Raw genomic sequence first — 24,000 nt, 5'->3', positions numbered from 1 at the left:
CGTCTCCTGACGGTAAGTGAGAATTACAGTTTAGATATGTTATTAGTTAGTAGAACAACAGCTGCAGAAAAAGTAGGGACGTTCGCAAGGTCCTGTTTGGGCAGAGGCATCTGTGAACACATCAACGTTTGTCTGGATCCACAGTTAGAACCTTGGCTTTGGAACGACTCCATTCTTTCCCCGCTGATTCTGGGTCCTCTGCATGTCCTGTAGGCCACGTGAAGGCACTGAAAATGAAGACTTCTTGCCCACGGGGGAGGCGGCTGTGGACTCCTACCCCAACTGGCTCAAGTTCCACATCGGCATTAACCGATATGAACTCTACTCCAGGCATAACCCAGCCATCGAAGCCCTCCTGCGCGACCTCGGTGCTCAGAAGATAACCAGTGTGGGTAGGTGCCCTCCCCGAGCTTCCCGAGGGCGTCAGGGTGCTGGGGGCTGGCTGTCCTTTGCAGGGCAGCTGGGGAGCCATTGCACCTTGATGGAATGTTATCTCTGGAGTGACCAAAACGGGCAGTCTTCTAGAGGGACACGCCTGCAGGGCCTCAAAGGGAGGGGAGGGACACCCTCGATGCTGTCCGGGTGGTCCAGGGGCTACCGCTGCCCTCGCTAGGTCAGTGAGGGAGGGACAGATGCCGCACAGCCCTTCCTGCTATGTTCTGCTTATCCACCCGACGAGAGGCACTTTCCGGAGGACAGGTCTCCCCGCTCCAGGGGTGAAAAGGGGGCTTGTGTCCCTGGAGGCCGGGGCCACTCCCTCAGCACAGCAGGGAGACAGGGCAGAGCTCCACCAGCTGCTCCTTCAACTTCCTGAGCACTGGCAGGGATCAGGGCTCAGCTCTGTCTCAGGCAGAGGCCTGTTCACTTAGTACTTCAGAGGCCACATTGCTGAGCACTTTGAGATCTGCTGAACTGGACAGAAAAAAGGCATCCAATTACTGATTTCAGGGAAATGTGTCCCCAGTGGTTTCAGAGCGTGGAGGTTCGGTGCCATTGTTCCTGGGCCTGTAGGCGATTGCCTGTGAAAGTCCGCATTAGTCACCGGTGGCTTGAGGAGACAGTGAGGGACGGGCTGTGGAAAGAACAGTCCTGGGGGCTTTGCAGGGAGCTGGCCTAGGGACACACAGCCAGGAGTGGGGTGGACGGAGGCCAGCCGGGGTAACGTGAGGGTAGATCCTGTCCCCTCCCAATGTGTAGAGCGGGCAGTCAGACTCCATCTCCTTGGTATTCCTCTAAACAACACTGATGCCGCACGGGTCCCCGTGTCCTGGGGCTTCGTCCACTCGCTGAGACAGGGGAGTGCAGCTGGCAAGTGGGTTTTCCAGACGTCTCTCAGCACTATTTTTGGCTCTTTCTGCCCAGTACTGAGCTGTCTCTGGGGCACCTGCCTGGCTATGTGGCTTCTGTCTAGCGCGTGATCGCCCCCCTTCGTGAAGGGGAGTGCGCAGGAATAAGCCGGGGTATCCTTTCTTAGCTGATGCACAGGCTCTCCCCAGAGCCCAGGCATCCCTGGCCCTCCCCGTGTGAAGACCAGACTCCCTCCTGCCCTCCCTGCAGACGCCACAGCCTTCTGGGGGTGCTGGGAAGCAGTCTGTGTGCACGACAGAGATTGTCCCATGGACAGGCACGGCCGGGGTGCCCCCCTTCACTCCTGAGAGTAGACAGGGCCATTAGAGAAGTATCCAGGGACTTGACCGACTCGTTCACCCGTTCAGCAGCTTTCCTCGGACACCCCTGGCCTTGGAGACCCCTTTCTGAGTGGTGGGTACGAGCATGAATGAGCCTCAGTAAGACGTCTCTGCTGACCTGAGAGGCCCGGGCAGGGGGACAGGAAACAGAGACGCGGTAAGGAAGACTAAATGCCTTGAACACGATTCACGTGGCTCTGGGAGAGGTATGGAGCCCCTTGTCTAAGAAAAGACGTCTGACCGGGGCTTAAACAAAGTGTAGGCGTTAGTCATGCAAGGCAGCAGGGCGGGGCTGGGCTTTCTGGGAAAACAAGAACAATGTTTGAAACTTTAGAAATGGTTTTCAGGGAAGTACAATGTTATAAGATCCCGCTCCACAGCTGTCCATGGCTCCCCTCTCTGCCTCGGTTTCCCTATCTGTCAAGTGGGCTTGTGGCTGCTCGGGTACCTTGCATTTGTTCTGATAAGACGGTGCCCGTGACCAAGCTTATAAGTAGTAACTAGATCTTTGCACCCTGTGCATGCCGGGTCCCCACTCAAGGGCAGGGTCTGGGGTGGACACGGGGCTGCGGGGATTCCCAAACGTGGCCAAGTTCACCGTAGCGCTCAGGGAACAAACAACCTGCAGCTGTTTGGAAGGTGAAAACAGAGCCCAAAGAGCATCCCTGCCAGTAGGTGTCGGTGTGCGGGGAGGGTGGAGGGTTTCGGGGGCAGGCCAGGGCCTCCTTGACCGCAGCAGCCTGTGCGGACGAGCCTGTGGAAGCCTGTACCCCGCTCTCCCTGCTGTTTCGGTGAGCTCCCCAATGAGTTTGCGCTTGTGAAAAGGCCTGGTCCACAGGGAGCAGCAGGGGAGGGGCCGGCCCTGGGCTGGGCTGCGGGCATCTCTTCGCGATGCACGCTTTCCAGGCTGTGTCTGCCTCCGCGTCCAGTCGGATGTTTGACCCAAGCCCCTGCTGGAGACAGCAGCCCCTAGTGGGCCCTTGGCTTAGCAGAGCTGGCCGGGCCAGTTTGGAAAGGGAGGCCCTGCTCCCAGCTCAGGTCTCTGTCCCCTTACCGTCTAGCTTCAGTGGTCCCTAGGAGGGGCGAGCCCAGAAACACCGTTGGGACTGGGAACGGCGCCTGCAAGTTTTCCAGAGCTTCCTGCCGGAAGAGTCCCGCTCACTCTCCCTATTCAGAGCCACTGGATCCGCGTGGCGAAGCCCGTGTGGCCTCCGGTACAGCAGCCGCTGCGGGCAGGTTTATTTATAGCCGGGCTCCTGGCTGCTCTGTAATGGCCGTTCACTGCCTTTAAACAGGCTCGGGACGTTATCTACCTCTGTTCAGCCTGAGATCAGGCACGCGGCGCCTTCGGCTCCGGCCGGGCATCATTAAGTAGCTCTCATGCACAATTACGGGTGCAAAGGATAAATGACACAATTAACTGCTTTGTAGCAGGGATTGCTGGAAAGGGAAAAGAAGTCACACCGACTCGGAGAGGACTCAGACGGCCTCTGGCTGAGAGATGCCACCGCTGTTCCCCCCGGGTTGGGACACAGCTGTGGCAGGGCCTGAACAAAGGAGCTGTGGTCCCCAGGATTCGAGTCCTGGGCGCTCACCCATCTAGCTAGCATCCAGGACTGACGGTCACAAGCTCCCGGGGACAGCGACTGCGGCTGGGGCAGCCCAGGGCGGGCAGCTGCCTGAGGGCCTGGGTGCCGCCCTAACTGGTTAGAGGCCGGCTCCTCAGGAGGGCAGTTCCAGCCCCAGAGAGCTCACAGTCCCCCTCCCACCCTGGGTGGTGGCAGTGGGTCCCAGTCTCCAGGTCCTGGCTCTCCCGCATGGAGGGGCGGGGGCGACAACTGAAAATGCTCAGTTTGCCGGAGGCACTAGGTCCTCTGGGAGGAAGGACACAGACCACCCCAGACCGACGGGAGGGAAGACTGCAGGCAAGGCAGGCGGAAGGTGGCAAATAGCTGGGCGCCTCCTCAGTTTTCCCTGCAACCGTCTAGTCCAAGATCAAGAACAAAAGCCCAGTCAAGGGCCCTGGGCACCTGCTTTCTCCATCTCCAGCAGACAACAGCTGGGCTCTGCTGGGTGTGTTCCCATGGTGTTCCTTCTAGCTCCAGGGAGGGTGCCGGATGCCTGCTGGGGCAGTGCCCTCTTTCCTCCCTTAAGTCAGTTTAATTATCATGATAAAAGTGAGTGGCCACACAGCAGTCTTGAGAGGGGCGGGAGCGGGGGCAGTGCAGTTACTGCTCCAGCATCCTGGGCGTGCATGCGAGGGACTGACGTCTGGTGGAGGCCTGACAAGGTCTCACAGCAGGCCGAGCAGGAGGACCCCAGCCCTCAGAGTCTCCTCCAGTCCCTGGCTCGTAGCAACCCCCTCAAGGCCAGCCCCGGGGTGTCTCCCGATGATGGACAGATAGACACACACTGTGCTGCTCTCTGAGGGCCCATGTCTCTCAAGGCCCAGGGGCAGGAGAAGGGGCTCTGCATGGTACCCAGGGCTCTAGAACACTGTGATCGGGGGGAGGCGTCTGGGGTGGGCAAGGAAGACCACGGCTGACCTAAGGGCTCCTGGCATCTCATCCCCCAGATCTGAGCCATCCTGGGCCTTGAGACAAGGCAGGGCTGGGAAAAAATTCAGACCACTTGCCTGGCCATGATCCCTGAGGACAGGCATGGCTCACACTTCTCAGAGGAGGTGACAGAAGCCCCCACGGGTGGCCTGGCAGTGCTTTACACGTGGGCGTGTTTGCGTGGGCCACCAGTCTCTTAAGCAGATTTCTTTCCTTTAAAAGAGGTGGCTCACCAAAACATGGGTTGGGGGTTCCTGTTAGAAATGGGGAGCCTGGCGATGCTGATCCTGGCTTCCACGGGAAACCAGTTGCTGAGTGATTCAAGTGACTTGTCCCTTCCAGCACCGAGGTGTGCAACGCGGGATAAACTAAGGACAGAGCCCAGCGTCCCGTGTCTCCCAGCGCTCACGCCTCCTTGGTGTGGTGCCATCAAGTTCCCCGGCCGGGATGGCACCCCTTTTCCTTTTGGGTCTGTATCTCTTCTCCTAGGGCTGCTCTTGGTGCTTGGTTTACTCGACCCTTCCTAGGAGGACCCTAAGAAATGCAGTTCCCATTTTGGGTCTTCTGAGGGGAGCTGTGTTCTGGGGAAAGACAGTAAACTCTCCGGTGTCCAGATGTCTTAGTGCTCGTGGCATACAAATATGCAAACATTAGCATATTAGTTCTGTTAGTGTGTGTGAGCGTGTATAACTACTGGTGCATGTCATTAATGATCGGTAGTCCGTGCTAATTGATACCATATATGAACGCGTAGCTGGCAGATATGTCTCTGGAGGGACAGCAGGAAAGACAGAGCCGACATTCGTGGTCTGGATGGTGGGATGTGCCTGCAGGAGGCAAGCAGGGGAGGGGAGAGCGTATATGACAGGTGCCCTCCATGGGGCTTGAGGGAACCAGACCCCCAGTTAGGTGCCCCTCGTGGGTGCTGGTGATTTGAGGACAGTGAGGCCCAGATTTGGGTGGGGCCGTGGAGATGGAGAGAAGTTGGCTGATGGGGCTTGTTTGGGGTGAGTGTCTTCTGGGGACGTGGCCACTGGAGGCCTTAGCGCGTCCACGAGCCCACAGTGGGCTCACTGCTCAGTCAGGTGCCCCCCAGGGCGGAGGTTAGCCATGTTTCAACAGGCTTCTGTCCCCTGAGAAACATGGAGACCCAACCAGGTGAGGGAACATCCACCAGCTCTCACACGGGACCCCTGCTGCACACCTGGCTTCTCCCAGAAGTTGGCCTCCGCTTCCACGGCCTCTCTCCGACACGGGTGCAGGCCAGATTTCTCAAGTCTGACTTCAGGAAGAAACCCCAAACTCACACCCTCCTTCTCAAGGGCTGGTTAGGGTCCAGGCTCTGCCACCGGGGCCCTTGGCCCTAACCCTCTCCCCAGGCCCATTGGTGACAGCAGAGCCAGGACATTCACCCCAAGCACAGACCTGTGGGAGCATCTGCCTCCCACCCATCCCAGAGGAACACTTGGCCTTTGCCATGACTGCTGGCCATTTGCATGTGGGCTTTGCCCGTACCTGATTTCCAGGTGTCTCCAAGTTGTCAACCCCAGCTTGGCAGAGTGAATAGTGGCCCCGAGTGGGAAGGCACATGTCCCCAGACAAGAGAAAGGTGGTGTCCAGGGCCACTAGCAAAAGCCTGGCCTTTGCAGATGCTAAGGCCCATTAATTTCTAGTTACTTGCTTGGTCCGTGGAGAGGAACTGGTAATGCAGCAGAAAACACAGGTCAGCAGGGCACTCAGATCTGCTTCCAGAACAAGAATGACTCAACCGACCAGATTTGCATAATAATTTATTATTCAAGAAAACCAGGATTGCAGGCCCTGGAGAGAGCTGATGTGCTGTCCCCAACAGCACATGTGTGACCCCAGTTATTACATGGAAATGGGGACATCGAATGGGGCTTAATCAGGCCACTAATTTTCTTAATGATCACTTCTGTTTTCATCTTATTAAAAAACGTAATAAATGTTCATTGTTGAAATTTAGAAAGCACAGATAAGGGAAAAAAGGAAATTAGAACCCTCTGTGGTTCTGCCCGTGGGGGGTGAGCACTGGGCTCGGGCTGGGGCTTCTTAATTGGGCATCCAGATTTTCTCACGTGCTTGCATACACACCTTCCAGAAAAGGCAGCTCACACAGCACACACGCTTCCTAAGCTGCTCTGCTTAATGATAAGATAAGGAGCAGTTTGCCACATCGTTCGAGAGTCTCTGGTACCGTTATGAGGACTACGTAGCATTCCCTCCGTGGGATTCCCCGTGCATTGTACTTCTCCGTGGGATCCCCCCCCTCCCAAGGGCTGCGCCTTTTTACCTTATTTCCAGTGTTCTTGAGCAAAGTGGAATTTTTCGGGGGTTGGGGGTTGTTTTCTGAGGCTGCAAGAGCCTCCCACAGACCCAAGTCACATACTGGTCTAGGGCACCGGTGCCCTCAGCTCCACCTGGTGGACCCCGAGACCAGGGCGCGTCCGAAGCAGCCAGGCTCTCCCGGCCACAGACGTTGCAGAGGAAGGAATGAGCAAGTGGCTGGGTCGGGAGCCCAGGAGTGGGGCTGGGCCTTGGCCCTCCCAGAGGCCACGAGAGCCACCCAAGATGCTCAGGGAGCTCAGGACGCCTGGTCCTCCTTTGCAGTCCCATGACAGTCTTGAACAGGCCATGGGCCCTGCCCCATGCCCCATTCTAGATGCTTCACGAGCATTACCCGCTTGCTGGTGGTAGCAGCCGCTCGAGGCAAATGTGATGGTCCCCCTACCCCAACTCCGCTTGCTCTAGCTGCGTATGGTCGACCTGTAGAACTGACAGTCATGCATTATCCTTACGTGTCTTGACATTCACCATGGCGCCATGAAGGGGGCCAAGCAGGCACCGAGCAGGCACCCACCCCCATGTGGCTCCCGCAGCATGGCGCCCCTCATTCATCGCTACTCACCTGGCCTCAATCTTCACTTCCATGCACGTTCCTCCCCATCCGCCACTGCTCTGGCTGGAGTCCACCTAGGTTCCTCTCTTCCCTCCACACCCCACACCTACCACCACATGGTTCCTTGGACCCCCTGGTATTTCTTTAGTTTTTCCATTTCCCCCATCTCTGCCATCCAAGCCACCGGTGTCCACTCTGGCTGCCTTAGCCTCCTTCCCCTGGCTTCCACCTTCCATCCTCGCAGCCAGCCCCCTCTGTGGTGGGGGACGGCATGGGCCTAGTTCCTGGCCGTTCTGCTGCCCAGCGCCGACCACTCCCTCCCTGTGGAAAGGACCCACTTCCTTCCTACCCACTGGGCCGGGTGGACCTCAGGACCTTCCTTCAGGCTGTGAATGTGCCTGGCTCCCTCCTTCTTCAAATCCTGTGTGTTCGGGCCAGCCTCTGTCCTTGCTGAGAGCGGCGTAAGTGTCACCTCCCCAGAGAGGCCTTTCCGAGGGCCCCTCAAGCCTGCTGCCCTCTTGCACAGAAGCCTGAGGTCATCTCCATGTTTACACTTTACAGTCTGTCCTGCCACACGGGCGCAGACTCTGGTGGGGATACCTTGCCTGTCCCTTGTTCCTCTGGCAACAGTGGCACAGCTGGTGCCTGGCATGGAGGCAACAGGCCGTGTGGCCCATTTCCCACGGTCTGGAGCCCTCACCATGTGGAGGTGCGGCAGGCGAGCCAGCTCGGCTCCTGAGGGGGCCACAGTCTAGGCCCAACCTCTCACCCCACGGTTCATGGAAACCCTTGAGTGTGCTCCTTCCTTCAGCTCCATCAGCATAAAGGAGAGCCACAGTCTGGGGGGAAGAGCAGACATTTTCAGGAATTCTTTAGCCTCTGAGCTGGCGTGGCAGGTGAGAAGCCACCATGATGCTTTTGGAGTCCTCCATCCCCCATAGCATCCATGTGGAGCCCCCTGTGATGAGTGGGGCCTTCGGTCTCCTCAGACTAACCCCACTCAGGCTTCCTGTAGAACCCCAGAAACTCAGACTGGGCAAGCAGTGGTGTGGGGTGGGGCAGGTGGGTGAGTAGGTCATGCAGGTGTCTGGGGCAGGGGAGGTGTTGCCGGTGGGCGCATGTACGTGGCCAGCCTTCCCAGAAGCTGCCCTCTGGCCGTGCCTAAGACCATCTGAGAGATTCTGCCCCAGCATCTGATGTCAGGTGAGAGTGTGTATCCGCATTATTGCAGGAAACCCCAAACTTTCCAGGCAGTATGGGGGCCCTCAGCCACACCCAGAGGTCCAGGTGGGGCTGTGGGACCAGGGTGGGAGCTGGTCTCACTTGCCCACAGAGGGGGGAGTCTGCACGCAGCAAGTGACCCCGTGTCTCTTTCCCTCTCCCTTGCAGCCATGAAGTCGGGGGGCACGCAGCTCAAACTCATCATGACATTCCAGAATTATGGGCAGGCGCTGTTCAAACCCATGAAGTAAGTGCTGGGGACCAGTTGGGACGGGGGTGCCTGGTGCCGAGACGGGTCTGTGCTGGAGGGAGCAGCACCAGGTTTCTGGCGGAAAATGCAGCGTTTCCTCCCAGAGGTGTTGTGGGCTGAACTGTGGGAGACTGCTCTGGGCTTTCTCCCCCTCGAGGCAAGTGAGCAACCCAGGGGTCCGGCCCCCCAGCCTCTCCTGGTGTCCCCAGTCCTCCCTCTCCCAACCCTCATCAGATCATTCCTACCCCGGTGAGCTTTAGTGTTGTAAACAAGGAACCGAAATACAGACACCAAAGAATGCTCCTAAAGAAGGTGACTTTGGCCTCTCCTGCATGGCTCAGGGATCAGACGACTTTTTCTATAAAAGGCCCGCCGATAGGTATTTTAAGTCTTGTAGGCCATATGGTCTGTGTCTCAGCTCCTTGGGTCTGCTCTCCGAGCCCAGAAGCAGCCAAACAATGGCTGTCAGTAAAGCTTTATTTATAAAACTCGCAGGAGCTGGATTGACCACCGCCCCCCCACCGACTGTAGTTTCCTGTTGCATAAAGTAGAGACCATGCTACCAAAATAATTAAGGCCTTCAGTGGCACATGAAAATCTGTTCCTGGTGGAGGAGTATTTGAAAGCCAGGCTACCTCAAGAAAATTCACGAGGAACATCCATGTTCTTCTTCTTCCTTTTTTTTTTTTTAAAGATTTTATTTATTTATTTGACAGAGAGGTTACAAGTAGAGAGAGAGAGAGAAGCAGGCTCCCTACTGAGCAGAGAGCTTGATGTGAGGCTCGATCCCAGGACCCTGAGATGATGACCTGAGCCGAAGGCAGAGGCTTAACCCACTGAGCCACCCAGGCACCCAGCATCCACGTTCTTGATGACCATCCTGATGATGCCAGGGCTCGGGTATCCCATTGGGGCCCAGGTTGCTCCACCATCTCCTGGGAGGGCCAACAAAGCCATTTGTGTGCTGGCTAGAGGGAGTTCATTGCATTTAAAGTGTGGGTTGCACCCTCAAGTGCCCACAAGGACCATGCAAGTTGTGTGAGCCTGCTGGCAGGGGGGAGGGGGCCGGCAATCTGCCAGGCACGGACTCCACCGGAAGGGGCAGCTGCCTGTGTTCACCAGATCTTGACCATCTGTCCTAATATGCAATTTTCAGGATAAGCTCTCTTTTCATAATAATGGCTCTCTTTTTCTGCTTAACTTTCAAATTTCAAAAATGGTGGTAACTAATTGAGAAGCATCCCAAATGCCTTGGAGGCCACACAGAATACAACTGCTAGTTGGTAACTTGTGACCGAAGGTATGATCTTGGGTCCAGGGTGTTTCTGGGACTCTTGCTCCCTTTCCTTGGGACCGACGTCCTGTCAGGGTCTTCCCTGAGGGTCCTGTCTGGGATTGGGGCTGCCTGGAGTCTGGAGCAGGTGGGGTGAGAACATCATTCACACAGGCGAAAGGAAGGACAGCAGGACAGGTTGGAAGCCCAGGACTGTGGGAATCTGAGGCAGATGCCCGACGCCAGGGTGTGGTGAAGCCACCCCTGCTACTATCAGGGGTCCGTGAGCACAGGCACCTCCTTCCCCTTGTCCATGCAGAAAGGGAGGTTCCCATCTCCTCCAGGAGAATTAGTAGAGAAAAAGGAGCTGCGATGGGCTTGGCGGTCGCAGGAAGACGGCTGGATGCAGGAGTGCGGTCAACCAGCTCTCCTCAGGAGAGATGATTGGGGCGGGGTCCACACAACTGGAGGGTATGCAACCTAGGGCTGGATGCGGGTTCCTCGTGGAATATTCTGGAAGGAAACAAGGCATGGGCATGGGACGGGCATGGGACGGGCATGGGCTCTTCGTAGAACTTTCCAGCTTCCTTGGGCTTCTTCGTGGTTTTGGCCCCACTGTTGAGGGGAGACCGTTGGGAGGCTGCAGCCTCTCACAGGGAGGCTGAGGCAGGAGGGCTGCTTCCGGGTTGCTTGATGCTCAGATCCCCCCCGTGGGATGACCTGTGTGGGCTACCATTACCAGCAGTACTGGTAATGCTGCCGAGAGAGCAGCAGGGGCAGTGTTCACGGGCCGCGGCAGCAGTTTCCAACAGGCCCCGCAGAGGCTGGTGCACCCCGTGTCTTCACGACTGGCCTTGGTTCTTGTTGTAAGCGTCACACCTCCAGATTCTTGTGGAACAGGTGTGCTTTCCAGGGCTGAAGGCATGTGAGTATGTTACACAGCGTCTCCCAGCCCCATGACGACTCTACCAGGGCCTCCCCACTCTTCTAGGCCTTTCTGTGGCCCTCACTCTCAAAGTTTCTCTGGTGTGCATGTGCCACGGGTGTGGTGAGCACTGATGGGAGGAGTGGCCATGCCCCCTTTGCTGCCACAGAGCCCCACAGAGGCTGCTGCAGCTCCAGCAACATGGGTCAGATCCAGAGAGTCTGGGTGGATGAACGTATGCCAGAGGATCTGAATACGATGAGCGTGTTTTACTAAAGAGACAGACCCCCCCACACCCACACGGGGCCAGAATTAGCAGGAAATACTCAGTGGGCCTCATGGCTGAAAGGTCATGCTAAAGTAGCTGCCAGGGACAGGCCTCTCTCTCTCCCCTTCTAGAACATCTGCCAGCCGAAAACCTGATATTAAACAGCTTAATATATCTCCTTGATGGCAAGGTGGTTGTTTTCTGCTGTGTGAGTGATGGGAAAATTACCCAGGATGGAAAGGCTAATTTTTGCTTCTGTGCCTTCATTTGGTGAGTCAGGAATCTGCTGTGTTCAGGAGGGAAAGGGAAAGCGTTCACCTTGTCTGGTGCTTTGCCTCCCCGAGGTTATCTCTGGAAATGGGAACCGGGGCCCCCAGGATATCGGACCCTGGTTTCAGGAACCTGGGTTAGCCTGAATGCAGCCTTGTGTGTCCTTGTAAGAGGGGAGCAGGGATTTGTCCCAACACCCGCAGCTGGCCAGCTCCTGCCTCAGCCTGTGAGTGGGGCCAAGTCTGTCCTTTAGAGTAGATAGTCAATGGTCAGAGCATTCCAGGGATAACAGTTACATGCAAAGGGCCTGGGGCACCAAAACAGGCTCCCTCAAGTTCTGCCGACTCTCATCACAATGGACAGATGGTAGAAGTGGGACTTGGGTGGCAGCAGGTGGGGGGGAAATCGTGATCCTAGGTGCGTTGGGGTGCCGTGGGGTGCCCTCAGGGCGAGCAGGAGTGATGTGAGCCACGTTGTTCCTGGTGATCAGGGAGGAGACACTGGTGGGCCGTGCTTGTGGACATGCCCTGGATGGGATCCCCTTAGGCAGGAGGTCCGGGGGGTTGGGGATCACCCAAGCAGCCACACTAGGTCCTCATCTGGGGAGGGTGTTGGTGGTGAGCCCTGGTGAGCAGGGGGCCCGGCACAAGGGAGCCGTGGCTGCCTGCTGTGTGTGCCAGCACGGACACACGTGTTGCCCGCCGAGGGTGCTTGCCCGGACACCTGCAGATGGGCTTCCTGGGAGCTCCTCCCGGGCGTTCCCTTCTCTCTGCTTCTGTCCTGCAGGGTTTGGCGGGCAGTGCTGTTCCCTGATACACACAAAGTTTAGGTGTGGCCCTCCTCTGTCTGGGCCTCAGTTTCCCATCTGCAGGGAACTCAGGGGGCCCCTAGCTCTGCCTAAGATGCCTGAAACAGCTGTGTGACAGCTGTCTGTGCCCCGAGCAGTCCCCCAGGGGCCCCTTCCCCAGAGTCCGACCTGGCAGTTGGCTGTCGCTTCTGTTCTGGCTCTGCGTTTGCCTGGTCTCAGTCCCCGTGCTTGCCGTGTGGCACCCACTGACCGGGCCAGCGTTCAGCACCCCCCCACCCCTCCCAGGACTGCACGCCTCCTTCCCTCTCCGTCAGCCCAGAGGTGTGGTAGTGGCAGCGGCAGCAGCAAGGGGGAAGGACCACGGGTCCTTGCTGCTCCCCGAGGCATCTCCCCTGAGCCGCCTCCCCTGCCACGCTGCTCCAAGGGGGCTGGGGGCGCACCTGCTTCCGGCCAGCCTGGAGAGGGCACGCAGGGCTTGCCGACCCCTCTCCACCAGCTGTTCCCAGGCGTCAGTGGAGAGAATGGGGCCCAGCCCACACTCCACGCAGCCTCCCACATCAGAGCCTTTCTGGGGCGCCATGGGGCTGATTCAGGCCCGTGGACCCGAGTGCACAGCCTGAACCAGGCCTCCCACTTGCAGGCTGAGACCTCTCTGACTGGCTGGGATCTGGGGGGGGACGGGGACACTTCGCAGGCTGTCATGAAGGTGGAGGGAGTGACTCCGCACACACAGCTTAGATCATAGTAGGAGCTGGATACGGTTGGCTTTGCCTCCCCCGCAGGCTTCGGTAAAAAGCTGCCAATTTCCTCTATTTTTAACCAAGCCCAAGCTTTCTGTTTTCCCACAACTTAAAGAACACTGAGATGTTAATAGTGACGGGGGAACTGGGCGGGGGTGGGGAGCCTGCTTGTAAAGGAGGAAGGGAGGGGTTCTGCTGTGTTGAGGACAAACTTGAGCGTGGAAGTCACAGCTGTTGGGAGCCAGGACCTTTCTGGGGCCCGGGGGACTGTTCCTGCAGCCAGACCTCCAAGCCTGCACACAGCCTCCCCAAGTCCCCAAGAAGCTGGGCACCTGACTGGCTCCGAGTCCCTGGGCCCGTCCCAGTACCCAGAGCTGGAGCCGTGTCTGACCTTGGGAGGGGGAATCCCTTAAGAAAGAACCCAGCACTGGCCATTTCTACCTGTGTGATTCTGCACCTGCCTTTTCCCCTTGGCTGACCTCAGACTTCCTTGTCATTAAAATGGGGACAGGGATGGGAGCCTGGGGTGGGGGTGGGGGGGACTCGCCTGCTACTTACTGGATTCCACCTCTCTTTGGCTTCTGGGAAAAGAGAGGCACCTTCTCCCCAAATGTTCTGCGTCAGTTCCTCAAAGTCTCAGAAATATCGCGGGGATGGCATGACCAAATCTGAGGAAACGGACCGGATTTCATAACTGTTCCAAGATTGCTAAATCCCATGTCCTTCCTGCTGCTTCAGGGCTGCCAACAGCTCCGTATCAGTTCCCTGTGCTTCTGCGGCAGGTTACTGCAAATGCAGGGGTGTGAAGCCACCTGAACCGTCCTCCCGCAGGCTCGGAGGTCAGAAATCTCAACGGGATCTGCCAGCTGTGTTCCTTCTGGAGGCTCCGGGAGATCATGTGTTTCATTACAAAGGAAGGCCTTAGGCAGCCTCTTGAAGCTGGAGGAGGGGAGGAAACAGCGTGTCTCCCAGAGCCTCTCTTCGAAGCCACCGCTGTGGCCTCTTCAGCCATGAGACCTCCCTCTGCTTCCTTCTTTTAAGAACCCTCCAGATGACATTACCCACCCTCCACCCCAGACAGTACAGGATTGTCTCTCCATCTCTAGATCCCAGACATAATTCCATCTGCAAAATTCCTTCTGCCCTTTAAGGAAATTCAGACCAGAGATTTCCTGGGAGAGTCCAACATAGCAGTCATTCTCACTTAAGTATAAAAATGCATGATCAGCTTTATGGTGCTTCCTTCCCAGCAAAGGGACGGAGTTTGGGTGTGGTCAGCTCTGGAGACGGGGAGAGAAGGAATGTGGAAGTCTGGGAGGCCCCCAAAACTGGCCCTGAGCAGCTCCTTGACAGGTTTAGCAGGCCTGGCATAGGATGCTCTGAGTACCCCTGGGGGCTGCCTCCACTGCCTGCTTTCTCGTGGCCTGTGCGACCCAGTACGCTTGTCTGCCTGGGTGGAGGTGTGAGGTTTTAGGAACTTCCTAGAGAGCAGGACTGAGACCTTCCCGGGATCCAGGCCTCCGGAATTCACCAGGCTCTGCCCGTCTTTCCACCCTGACCCTCCATCACTGCTGCCAAGGCTTTTCCCTGAAACCGTGCGCTTGGCTGTGGTTTGTGCCTGATTCCTTAGCCGCTGTTTTCCGAAGAAAGTGAGTGTACACTTTTCCATTTCCCCGCTGCTCAGGCCTGCCCAGGGCTGGGGCGGTGCGGGGTGGGGGGCTCACTCTGACCTCAGCAGCTGTCGGGGTGGTGGGTGGCTCCCAGGTTCTGACTGCTCCGTGTATGGGGGCAGTGACCCCCAGGAGGGTGACCAGACGGGGAGGCTTCTCCTGCCCCTGGGCCCGTTGGAGAGGCTGCCGCCCGCCCCCCAGCCCTCTCAGTCCGCAGGAAAGGACGGCGACTTGCTGGCTCTGTGCTCCCAGGTACCCAGTGTTCTAGGAAACGCTCGTCCTCAGCCCGGTCTCCCCACCCCTCGCCAGGGCAGGCACATGCTCTGGGTGCCTAGCCAACCCCGGGGTGTCTGATAGTATCTTCTTTCCACATTTCCATGCCCCACACTCCAGGAAGAAGCCCGGTGCCCCAGGCAGGCCACGCCCTTCATCTGCCCTGCACCGAGGCTGGCTTCCTCCACGACACCTGGAGGAAGGAGAGGCTGCCGGGTAACTGGGTTCAGCTGAGTGCAGTCTCTCGCCCGTGCAGCGAGCTCAGTACTTTTCCAAAGGGTTTTCCCTAAAAGGCCAGTCGGCCGCAGCCCCTTCAGCTCTCCAGCACCGCCCGGGATGTGGCAGGAAGCGGGCGGACCTCGCCACCGAGGGCACCATGTCCCATCTCCTCCTGGTCCCCACTCCACACAGATGCCCCCATGCTGTCCCCTGCTCCGTGGCCCGGGCCAGAGAAGAGTCCCCGTGCCCCCTGCCCCATGCCCCCAGCTCTCAGATCCCCCGAGTTCTCCTCTCTGGCTGGTCGGGGCTCCCTGCAGGAGTCCTGCTGATGGCCCATGTCTCGGCACCCGAACATGCAGGTGGCAACCAGCTGGGTGGATCCTGCGCGCCTCCTTCTGTCGCCGGGGGTGCAGAGCTGGCAGATTTCCACTCCCCTTGTTGATCTGGGCATGGACACGCAGCAGGAAGACCAGCAGGGAGCCAGCCTCGTCCTCCCTGAGCACCCCACCTGCCCGTCCTGGGCCTCTTCTGGCCATTGTTCCTACTTCAAGCTCCCCCGTGTGTGGGAGTCCTGACCACTCTGAGGACAGGAGCGGGGTCTGCTGGCCACGCCCAGAGCACAGAACCCCCTCCCAGGCTGGGGAAGCTGAGGGTTGGGGCTGAGCACAGTCCCTCAGCACCCCCGGTGGCCTTGGGGAGCCGGGTCTGCATGGGGCTGACCTAGCCCTTTGCTCCGGCCCACAGGCACCGTGTTTGCAACAAGCAAGCAGGAGGCCCACACTGGAGCCCACCCTCCCCTTCAGGTGTCTCCTGAGTTCCCTGCTCCATCCTTACCAGCACTGATTAAGCGGGGCCCCTGCCCAAGTTGCTCACAGCCTGAAGGAGCCTTAAAGCCACTCACAGGCGTGTCACACATCTGGAGACGCGCCCAAAGAACACAGAGGCCCCGGGAGCACCTCGGAGCCTCTAGGAGGGGAGACGAGCCCTGAGCGCACAGACAAAGAGCACTTCATCTCCACTTCTCCACCCTTCCGGGTCGTTCTGGGGAGGGGCATTGGGAAGCTAAGACGGCCAAGCCGAGGCCTGTGTGTGGCCTCGGGGCAGAAGACAGAGCTGCTCCTGGTGTGAACAGCTGGAACGCAGAGGTCGAGGTCGCTGGAAAGCCCTGAGGTGGGAGACGTGAGGGCACCAGAAACTGTTCTGGAACCTGGTCACAGAGCCTCTGGGCTTGGCTCTTCCCGGAGCGGCAGGGCCCAGAGCTACCTGCTTTCCAGGTGTGTGACCTGATCGGAGTGGGGGGCTGGCGTGAGGGAAAAGGAAGCAAAAGCCAGAGTTGGCAAATAGAAGTGCTTCCTCTTTTTTTTTTTTTTTAAAGATTTTATTTATTTATTTGACAGAGAGAAATCACAAGTAGATGGAGAGGCAGGCAGAGAGAGAGAGGGAAGCAGGCTCTCTGCTGAGCAGAGAGCCCGATGCGGGACTCGATCCCAGGACTCTGAGATCATGACCTGAGCTGAAGGCAGCGGCTTAACCCACTGAGCCACCCAGGCGCCCTAGAAGTGCTTCCTCTTTAGCCTCACAGCTAACGCCACTGCACGTGGTGCTGGTGGTGGTGATGAAGGTAGAAACTGAAGACGTGGGGGTGGGAGAGCTCGGGGCCGCAGACCGATTTGTGTCCATTCCCTGTTCTTCCTCTACCTGTTCCTTTGTTTATCGTCTGCCTGTTCTGAAGCAGGCACGCGGCTCGGCCCTCCTGCCCCAGGCCCTGCAGACCGTAATCTAAGGTAGCAGTGCCCTGTTCTTCTGCAGAAGGCCCCGGGCTGCCCGGGAAAGCCCGCGGGGCTGAGGCCGATCTTGGGGAGCATGGGGGAAGCAAGCCCAGGCGCAGAGCCCCGCACAGGCAAAGGTGCAGAGATGGAGAAGTCCTGAGTGCTGGGTCTGGGAGAGGTTTGTTGATGCTGGAGGCGGCAGGGGTGAGGAGAGAGGAGGGCAGAGCCGAGGAAGGGGCCAGGAGGTGTCTGGTGGCAATAGTCGGCGTAGGGAGTAGGCACCAAGGAGATGGGGAGATGAGACGTGTGTTGGGGTGAGCCTGGCCAGCACCCTGGGGCTGCCTGCTTCCCCTACCCCCGCCCCCTCGGGGCTACTTCCTCTGCTTCCCTCCTGCACGGGCCCTCGGCAGGCTGATCTGGCTAGGAGGCCGTGGGACTGAGCATTCAGGAGCCGAGGTCCGGCCACGGAGTGTGCAGTGGGGCTGCCCCCAAAGGCCTGCCTGCCTCTAGGCCAGGAGTGGGGCAGGGGGCGGGGGGATGGGCCAGTCCCGTTCCTCCAGCTTGAGCCTGGAGTCTCTTCCCCCACAAGGAAATGAAAAGATTGCTTCCCGCCCCCAGAGGCTTCTTCATGGGAGGCTGGCTGTGCCAGAGAAAAGGCAGTGGACAGGGTCCTAGTTCTCTCTGAGACCCTTCTGACAGCCTGCGCCGGTGAGGGGGCCCGCACGTGTGTGTGCACGTGTGTGCACATGTGCACATTGGTCTGCAGCAGGCCCCACCCACAGTGACCCTCAGCGTCATCACTAAGCCCGCTGCTCCCTGGGTCTCGGTGGCCCACCTACGAGGACAAGGCTTTGGGGGCCCTACCGGTGTGTGCCCGACTGGGCCTGAGGACCCTAGTTACTAGTGTGTGTGTCCCCACACTGATGGCTGGCAGTGGACCTCTGCCTACAGAGCCCCAAGAAGCAGCTGTTCCCACTCCCCCATTCGGGTATAGAGCTGGGCCTGGGGACACGCCTCTTCTGTGGGGCAGCTGGGGGAGAGGGGATGTGGATGCGCGGTGCCCTGTGGGGCCACACAGGCACAGGTAGGGAGAGGCCTCTGAAAGGACAGAACTATTCCAGAGGGCCTTCCTGGAGGCGGTGGCCACAGGTGGCCTTCTGACTGAGAAGGTGGAGGGAGGGATGTCCAACCTGCAGAGCAGGCAGAGCCACATCAGGCCAGGGACCCCCGGGGTCAAGTGCATGCGCATGGCCCTGGAGAGGTGAAGCAGAGAGACAGGCCAGCAGAGAAGGATCTGGGCCCAGTGTCCTACTCAGGTGATGACAGACACACACAGAGGGACAGAGGCACTAGAGAGGCCTCATCCACTCGAGCTGCCTGCCCGGGACAGCGGCCAGATCCAGGCCGGCCTCTTTGTGTTCAGTCAGAACGGAGCACACACTCGGGCACCTTTCGAGTCCCTTGTGGCCACATGTGGACTGGTGAGATGGAGAACATGCCCATCCCCACGGAACGTGCTTGGACAGTGCTGGGCAGGGGCCAGGGACAGAGGCGGCATCAAGAAGCAGGCTCAGCCCCGCAGGACAGTACCCGCAAGGTGGGGAGGTCCACGAGGATCGCTGAGCCCACAAGGTGGGGAGGTCTGTGCTGCCCAGCAAGGCCAGCCGCAGGGCCTGAGTGGGCATCATTCAAGTCCCCATCTTGTGGGCTGCGTCCCATGTGAGGCCCTTGGCCCTTGGTTGTCCCCATCCTGTGTTTGCAGAGCAGGGAGGATCCCTGGCATTTGGTAAATCCTTACCAGCTCGAGGCTGAGCTGTATCCATGGCCCAGCCTAGAAAGTGCCTCCTGTGGACACTGCCCCCACAAGTGCAGGCGGGGGCACAGAACACACCTGGATTTTGTGCCAGGAGCGTGTTTGCCCTGACACGATTTTGCACATCCCCGGATTGCTGAGGTCCAGCACTGGTTGTCGTCCCTGCTGCTCGGGTGTCTGCTAAGTACCTGTGTTTACAGAATGATAGTCCCCCTTCCAGAGAGCCCTGTCCGGTGGCCAGGGCAGAGGGCTACGTGTTAATCCTGGGGGAGGGGCTGTCTGCAGCTCACTGTGGGGCACAGATGTCAGACTCAAGGGGGTCCTAGAGTTCATTTGTCTCCTGAGGGGGAGACCTGGAGGCAGGGAGGTCGTGGGTCATGCCAGGGCTGCACACGGAGCCAGCCTGAGGAGACTCGGCTGTGCTCACCGCCCCCCACCCGCAACGTGCTACAGAGGCGTGGGGCAGCGGCTGGGACCGGGCTTTGGGTTTGTGGTGGGCCATCATGGACTGGAGCACAGCGTTGCTCTAGACAGAGCCTTCCTGTCTGCTTGCCAGTCCAGGAGGGTCCAGGATGAGCCTGGACATCTTTGCTGTGGCATCAGGAAAAGTAGTATGAAAGCGTTTGCCTTTGAGCAGGAGCCGGAAATGGGGCCAACCAGCAGTTCTCGAAAGTTCAGTGTGATAATGTGGTTCGAACAAAATGGGTTACTGTAGTCAGTATATAGCTGCAGGCCTTGTCAAGGCCTTTACAGTGCTACTGGGCACTGTTGAGGCCCCAGAAGGTGCTCCAGTATGCATGTTACCCAAACTCCAACCTCTCTGAGGACTCCTTTTGTGCTACAAGTCCCTGGGCAGGTGAGACACACAGTTGGGAATGCTGACTTATCCACTGGGAGACACGAGGGAAAGATGGTTCCAGGAAGGTAGAACAGTCGAGCAAAGGCAGTGGGTGTGGGAGAGCAGGAGACAGCAGGTGGTGCTCCCTCAAGCTCAGGGGAAGGGGAAGGGGCAGAGGGAGCTGACTGCGGTCCTAACCAGCGGGGGCCCTGATGGAACTTTGGAAAATGGATCACCTCCTGTAGGGCTCAGAAGTGGCCCCAAGAGAGCCTCCCTTGCACCCTCGCAGGGGGGGCTGTCTGGGCAGGTGGACTGCTGGATGGCTGAGAGTGGGCTGAGGGAGCCTCTGTGCAGCCTGAACCTGGCCCCCAGCTCACGCCCCAGGAAAGTCCCCTCATTCTGTGTGAGGTGGTTCCTGGCTGCCCCAGCTCCCTGGGTTCGGGAGCCAGGGGCTGCCTTCAGCCTCTGCCTTCCTGGAGAGCCTGCATCTGGCTGGCGGTGGAGACCTGGTGGGTGGGGGGCTGCACAGTGTTCAGTAGCCTGCTCCTTCCTAAGGGAAAGCCTGGCCGGAAGAGTTGGCCCATCCCCATCCCGGGGTCCAGATACTTCCTCGCTGGCTGATTTCAAGCTGGTGTGGGGGACACGCATCCCCTCCCTCTATGCTGTTGGCACCTGCAGAGGCGACAGGTGTCAGCGGCCCCAAGAGCACTCAGTAGGGTGTCGTAAAGTAAGCGGGAAGTGATGAGGTTTCAACGTTTATTGCTTTTTTAGGCTGACTTTCGTAGTTGTGTGTTTATACAGATTGGTCTTCAAGGATGACTTGGATAGCGGGCTCACAGCACTCTTGGAAGCATGACAGCCTGTTTTCGCTGGCGGCACAAGCCACCAGAACCCACCTGCTGGAGGGTTTTGACAGTGATCAACCTTTTGTTTTGTCCGGTTTTCCCTAGGCAAACGAGGGAGCAGGAGACGCCCCCTGACTTCTTTTATTTCTCAGACTATGAGAGGCACAACGCGGAGATCGCTGCCTTCCACCTGGACAGGTGAGCCCTCCCGCCTGCGTCCTGGGTCTGAGCACCGTACGTGGGGGGGGGGTGTCCCCCCAACACCCGGCCGGGAGGGTCCTGTCATTACCCCATTGTGCAGAGTAGAAACTGAGGCAGGCCGTGCTGGTAACCATTGCCCTGCAGCGCAGAGGTGGGTCTGTCCTGTGATGGCCTAACCCAGAGAGTCATGCTGCGTACCCCACACCAGGGACAGTGCCGGGCGGGAGAGGACCCAGAGCAGCCAGTGACCTGGGCGGGCATGGCCCACCAGGGAGAGGGGGGAGGAGTACGAGTTCTGGGAGTTTTAAGGCAGGGTGTTTCGGGATGTCAGCCCTGGGGCCACGTGAGACCAGGGGACACGAGTCTCACACCCGCTCCCCCACCACCCGTCACCCGTCTCCTAGGACAGCCCTACCAAGCCACATGTGAATGCCCTTTCGGGGTCCACACCGCCTCTCACTGCTGGGGAGCTGGGCAGGGGGTGGTGAGTGGCCGTGTCGTGAGCCTTTCAGCAGCCCCCCTGCCTGCCCAGAGCTGTGCACCCTCCAGGGGCAGTCATGGGCCTGGCTCCAGGGTCAGTTCCCAGAGTCCAGGGGATGGGGGACCCCACCTTGGAACGCAGAGAAAGGGGTTTTCATTCCTCACCAGCCCAGAGCTGGCCGGGGCATGGAGGTGAGACCCTCTCCCCGTCCCTTTCCTGCCAGGATCCTGGACTTCCGCCGGGTCCCGCCCGTGGCCGGCAGGATGGTCAACATGACGAAGGAGATCCGGGATGTGACGAGGGACAAGAAGCTGTGGAGGACCTTCTTCATCTCCCCAGGTAAGCTGCCCCTCGCCAGGCTTCCCACACACGTCACCACGAGCCTGCTTCCCTTTCCAAGATGGAGGAGAGAAACTGGGAAGAACTCTTGTGTGACCAAGCCCTCATCCTGACCCTGAGCGTGGTGCATCCCCTGGGGGCTGGGCCACGCCACAGGACCCCGGGCTGCGTCGCCACTCCATGTCAGCCATTTCTGCAGGTTCTAGTGCACGCTTTCTGGGGATGTTGCTCAGTGTTCAGAAGTTAAGATAAAACATGACCATGTCCCCACACTCACCCCCGGGTTACCTGTCACCAGCGTCCTTCCACATGAGACGGCTGCTCTCCGGCTCTGTCTTGGACTAGTTCAGAGGCTCACTGAGGGACTGGTGTAGGGCCGGCAGAAAGGGCCGGCCTGTAGCTGCCAAGAGCACGTCGTGCCTGTGGCCACTCGGGCTGGAGAGCGTCCCTGTAGCCAGAAACGAGCCCATTCCGTGTGGGTCACCCCCATACCCCGCGGATGGGGCCCGCCCGGAGGTCCCACACACAGGGCGCCCTGGGCACTGGGTCATCCCATGGCGGGCAGGCTCTGGGCCGTGCTACCACAGCAAAGGGACATACACATTAGTGAGCGCCAGCTGCATACCAGGCTCTACCATGTAGAGCTATGTACCTGCTAGAGGGTTCCCCATTCGATTCCTAGGCAGGAGTGCGGGGGCACACTGTCTCCTCATCCCCCCTTGTGCGTGATTCTGTGGAGGCATGGCTGACACGCCGTCACTAGTAGCCAAGGACAGAGTTCTGTGAATTTCCATGAGCAGAGAAGCCCCGGTCCCGTCCTGCCCCATCTCTCCAACGATGCGGTCTGTTCCTGGTCTCTGAGGGCTACTGAGCCTTTCCTACCGTTGTGCACAAGTGGGGGTGGCACACGGGTGTAACTTTGTCTCCCGGTGCCCAACGGCACCATGTCAAGAGTCCCCCGGGTCGTTGCTTGGTGTCCTGCGTGCTCGTCGGAGTCCTGTTGTTGTGTACGGACGCACCGCGATGGCTTATCCCGTCGTCTGCTGATGGGCCCTGGATACACGGGACTCAGTGACTTGCCCAAATGAAGGGGAGGAGCTGGAGTCTGAGTATCAAGCAAGACAAACAAACCAAGAAACTTCTCTATCTTGCTTTCTTGGTGCAGAGGGAGCTCCCCTCGGGCACCTGCCTCTGGGTCCAGAGGTGCTCGCCCGGGCGCGTGGCCGCCTCGCTGGGGGCTCGCAGGGAAGGGGCTGTGCACCTGGCAGCGTCCAGAACCCCACAACTGATGTCCCACAGGGGCGGCTGAAGGCTCGTGGATTCCTTCTTAGACACAAACCACGGAGCTGGTTCTCAGTCTGAGCGGGTGACGGCACGGGCCTGTCCCACTCCGGCGGTGTGCCGTTCCGTGTGCTGCAGCTGTCATGTTCCAGGTGCCACACGACAATCGCAGGGATGTGTGGTTTTCTTTAAAGCAGCAGAGTGGCAGGAGCGAGCTTTGACCTCGTTCTAGAAAACAAAGTCTGTTCAGACTCACTGGTAGCCTTGGTGCTTTGCCTGCCCTTCTAGAACCCTCCATTGCCACACTGCCCACAGAGCTTTGCTCGAGAACCAGGTGCATGTTGGAGACATTAATCGGCGGCGGACATCCCCTCCACCTCCAGGGGCCCGAGTGGTTCTGTCTGGGGTCAGTCAGGAAAGGGAAACGTGCCAGGAGCTGACAGGGGAGCTTGGTACCGGCTGGGAGCTAGATGGGCGCGTGCGAGGTAGAGATGGCTTGACCCTCAGGCCTCACGGGTGGAGGGTTCTGGTGCAGAGTTACCTGTTTGCTGGGTCCTTGGCCCGTCTTCCCCCGAGGTCTCAGGTGTTTGAGGAGCTGGCCTTGGGGTGTGGGGAAGGCAGATTTTCCCAGCCAACCATCTCGATTATCGTCACTGAGATGAAAAAGGGCTCACATTCCTTCCTCCTGCTCGCCCGCTTCTGCCCAAGTGCAGGGCTGAGCCAATGACCGCCCCCCTGCACCAGCCTCTGACTCGCTTGCTAGACTGGTGTCGACCCAGTCACCATATTCAGCATTCGACCCACGAGCATGTGCTTCTGGGGCCCTCGGTCAGGTGGGGACACTGAGGCACGAGGAGGGGAAGTCCCATACCAAGGTCATACCCCTGGGAAGCTCTTGGGGCCCTGCCCTGGCCGTTCCTTTAAAATCTTTTTTTTTTTTTTTTAAGATTTTCTTTATTTGGCAGACAGAGATCACAAGTAGGCAGAGAGACAGGCAGAGAGGGAGAGGGAAGCAGGCTCCCCGCCGAGCAGAGAGCCTGACGCGGGGCTCCATTCCAGGACCCTGGGATCATGACCTGAGCCAAAGGCAGAGGCTTTAACCCACTGAGCCACCCAGGCGCCCCCTGGCCATTTCTTTAGAACAAGGCTTGGCTCTCTGGTGAGGACGCTATGCCCTCACAAAGCGCCTTTCTGTCCGAGCATTAACCTGTCTCACAGCAGCTTCTGCCCTTAGATGGCAGAGCCCAGGGCTCCAGCCCAGGGGATCAGATAAAGGTTACCCTCCTGAACAAGGAGCCGCCACCTGGCCTGAGGCTTATGGTGCGTCAGTGGGACGTGGACGAACGTGTC

At 58.8% G+C, this 24,000-nt stretch overlaps 1 protein-coding gene across 1 annotated transcript; it reads left to right on the top strand.

Annotated features, from left to right (window-relative positions):
• Window positions 1–213: 213 nt before the first annotated feature.
• Window positions 214–21,656, top strand: LOC309858656 (extracellular serine/threonine protein kinase FAM20C-like; the record flags this gene model as incomplete). The annotated part of the gene is made up of 4 exons (XM_082751367.1): window positions 214–392; window positions 8,556–8,634; window positions 20,454–20,546; window positions 21,254–21,656. Coding segments are annotated over 4 exons (580 nt in total), but the record flags the coding sequence as incomplete, so codon positions are not given.
• Between the last annotated feature and the right edge of the window lie 2,344 nt (window positions 21,657–24,000).

This window comes from Mustela nivalis, assembly GCF_964662115.1.
Source record: "Mustela nivalis genome assembly, contig: HAP1_SCAFFOLD_3091, whole genome shotgun sequence".
Lineage (NCBI taxonomy): Eukaryota > Metazoa > Chordata > Mammalia > Carnivora > Mustelidae > Mustela > Mustela nivalis.
Note: the sequence above shows the minus strand (reverse complement) of the source record. Positions and strands in the feature narration are given on the sequence as shown.